The 3409-nt window shown below is 48.3% G+C and overlaps 1 protein-coding gene across 3 annotated transcripts in view; it reads right to left on the bottom strand.

Moving 5' to 3' along the window:
* LOC107268204 (headcase protein) overlaps positions 1-3409 on the bottom strand; it is a 131330-nt gene that overhangs the window by 100493 nt on the left and 27428 nt on the right. For all 3 annotated transcript variants that reach the window (XM_015740735.2, XM_015740737.2, XM_015740738.2), the window contains one exon: positions 2469-2565. In XM_015740735.2, the coding sequence (XP_015596221.1) occupies positions 2469-2565 (97 nt within the window). The remainder of the gene's footprint in view (positions 1-2468; positions 2566-3409) is intronic.

Genomic DNA, 3409 nt, shown 5'->3' with positions numbered 1-3409 from the left:
GAGGGGGCCAGGGCTGAGGTATGCAGGGGAGCAAGAGAGGCTGCAGGAGAGCTTGCATCGTACTCGATCTGCATCCCCGAACGGAGATGCGTAGTAGCAGCATCCCTCGTTAGGCTCTGAATAGAGTTTACGTACACTTGCGCCAAAAAAGCAAAGATTAATTTCGCCCAGATGCGCATTTTGACCCCCTGCGCCCTTCTGTAGCTCCTTCGGAAGACGATACGCCCTTGCACTCTCGAAACCCGACCAATTCGAATAATCGCGAGCACTCGCGAATTAAAGAGATTCATCCCCCGTAGACTGGCACGTCCCTCGTACAATTCAATTCGTTATCTACGTCCCGCGATTCACGCAACAGACAGTCGGTCCGCGAATTCAATGTTTTTTTGACAATTCGCAAAAAAAAATACAATAATCTAAATATATGGTAAAATAACAAAATTTATTTAGTGCAAAACCACGCACACGCAATACTTTGTAAAAAAAATATATTTAACGCAGTGCCACGTGTGTTTTGCCAGAGGCTTCGATGTTTTCGGTCTGTCGAAAGAACCACTTCGAACTCATGGACGGGACTGTAAGAAATACGCGCAAATAAATTTTCCACATTGATTCGCCTGCTGCTGACTATACGTATAGACCATACATAGTACAGGAGCCCTAATTCCAGTATCGAATTACCTCCCTTCGTCAAAGGTCCCTCCCATCGGTATCGGCACGACCCTTTTTGCAAGGCAGCAAGAGAAGCCCGTGTTACGCAACGACAGTCAATATCCCGAATGGCAAAAAACATTATCATGCGTCGAATGACAAATTTCTACGAAATTCTGCCTGCGTACGTTTAAGCCATCACTTTGGCACGGGCAGAAGCAGGTAGGAAAATAACTTTGTCGATGCACTATACCAGCCGCCCCGTGACGCAACCTGCAGCAAAGGGTTATTCAGGCCGCGAGGGGCGAGGGAACGGATGCGTGGATTGCGTGGCGACGGCGGAGTAAGCCACCAGGGAAAAGTGTGTGAGTGTGAAGCACTGGCCGCCCCTTGCGAAACTGCATGGGGGAGCGCGGGTATTGATTTTCTGGGGATTTGGGGTAGGACGACAGTGTTACGTCGGTGCACTTAGGCAGCGTTCAAAAAAGAAGCATTGACGTAGGACGAGCTGGGGTTAGGTCGGCTCTGCGACGAGGGCTGTGCCACTTGTCAATTCAAAAGAGGCGAAAGCAGAAGATCTTAATAAAAGAAAACTAAATAAAAATCTCAAGCTTAAATGACGATACAATAGGAGGGATGATCTTTCACGGTTTATCTACCAGCACATCACATACGCCTATTCGTACGATTAGCCAAAACGAAGATAATTCTCGTAGGATATTCGTCTATTTTTTTTATTTATTTTTTTTTTTTAAATCATTTGTCGCATATATTAACGTCGTCTCGCGGTATAACCAATCAACATGATTGTCCAAGTGTGACTGGTACTCGTGTCGTAAACATGTTGACACGATTCTGCACTCGCGGACTTGCATCATCGTGAACTGCACTCGCGCGCAGCGCGTCCCACGGCTGAAGAGATCGACTGGTAAACACGGGAATTTTTCTAGCCGATGGAATGTCTGCGTCCAAATGCCTGCCGAACCGCCCACACGCCTTCGGGACAACAAGAAATTTACATGCTCGCCGAACTTCCGGCTGCTGGTTACGCTCCTCCTCACCTTCGCTGTTAAACGAGTCGCTAAACAAGCGCAGCATCCGAATTCGGATTAGAATGACTTTGATTCAATGGAAAAAAAAAAGGGTTCAACCTGTCAAGAGCGTAAAAAAGAGAAATATGAATTTTTGACGAGCGGGGATGCTGCATCAATGAATTATCGTGATGACGGTGCTATATATACAAATTCCACAGACTCATCCGACGGTCCAACGTATCTCGCGACTCCTCGCAGACTCCTGGGTAATCGGTCGGACGGCACGACGTACGAACTCACGTTCGATTGCGCAACCGTCGTTAATTACCCTCGAGCATTGCCCGTTTTGCCAGCCGACACCATTAATGGTGCACTGGGCTGCTGGCACTCGCGTCGCGGTCGTTCGCGCCAGATCGTTAACCTCCGAGCGTCTCACGATTTTCAAATCTCCTGGAACAGAGATATATTCGTGACGGCAGAGTGCATCGAACCGATCTACTAAACGGCTGCCATAAGATTCGCATAAAAGTCTCGTTAGAGTATCGTTAGACGCATGTGGTAAACCTGTGTACATATGTATATACAGTCACCCGTAACTCCGTAGTTACGGAAGACGCTCCATACGTGGTTCCATGTGTGGATCCGTGAGTGCGCAACGGCTTACGTGGTTCCCACGGTATTTACTGACTCTCTCGCAACTGGGATACCGGAGGATCAATGTAAAGTAGGAGCATATGGGATCATCCTGAAAAGTTTCGACTCTAAAGGTTTAACGAGACTCACCTTGATGTGATAGGAATTGAGCTTGGTCCTGGGGAGGCTGTTGAAGGCGCTGAAGTCCAGTCGACGAGAGAAGATCCCGTTCGCCCCGCAGCTTTGTCTGAAACGTAAAGAAACACGATACGTGGGGGTTAAAGTTCAAGTCAAATCCTTAACGGAACGCGAGGCATTCTGGGAATTTATCGTGATTCATACTCGGCTCCCTGGTTTCCGGTCTGCCGCTCGATGCCCAAAGCCACCCCCCGTTTTCCCAGGCGGAGGGTTGGGAAGTCGCTGTATACCAAGAAGGCACGAAGACGAGGAGGTCGAGGGTTAAGGACTACATGTACGTACGCCGTGTATTGATCTGCGTACATTTCAAGTACATAAGAAACAAGGTACGGATACATAACAAGTGCGTTAAGCTTGCCGCTCGTTAAGGAAAACGCTCAGTGAAACGATCGGGTTACGATTATTTTGTCAACAGACCGATAAAGAGCTGACAGATTTTGGTATCGATACAAGCACGCATCTCCGTCTGAGGAAAATTCGACTTGCGTCTCTCGTGCGTTGGTTGCGTCAGAGGCATTTGCAGTAAAAGACGGCAAATACAAGGAGGGAAAGAAAGGGGGAAAAAAAAACATGAAAATTTTTCAAGACGCGTCTCCAGCCTGAAAAATATCTTTACCTTGTGCGAAATCCGCAACGCCGAGCACATATCCAGTTGGATTTGCCACTCGTGGCGTCTCTTGCAAATTCGCCGGAAATACGTCGGACGCTTTGAAAACGTCAGATACGTCAGGCACACATGTACGTCGAATACCTCGAATCTCAATATGTCGAAGCGACGTCGCTCGGCGTCGCCGTTCTCCTCCACTGATGGGAGCCGTGTATACGGATTCTCGGCGGAAATATGTCGACACGCAGGTACGTGAGTCGAGAACGAATGCAAGCAGGATGAAGGG

This window comes from Cephus cinctus, unplaced genomic scaffold (genome assembly GCF_000341935.2).
Source record: "Cephus cinctus unplaced genomic scaffold, Ccin1 Ccin1_scaffold0494, whole genome shotgun sequence".
NCBI classification, from domain to species: domain Eukaryota; kingdom Metazoa; phylum Arthropoda; class Insecta; order Hymenoptera; family Cephidae; genus Cephus; species Cephus cinctus.
Note: the sequence above shows the minus strand (reverse complement) of the source record. Positions and strands in the feature narration are given on the sequence as shown.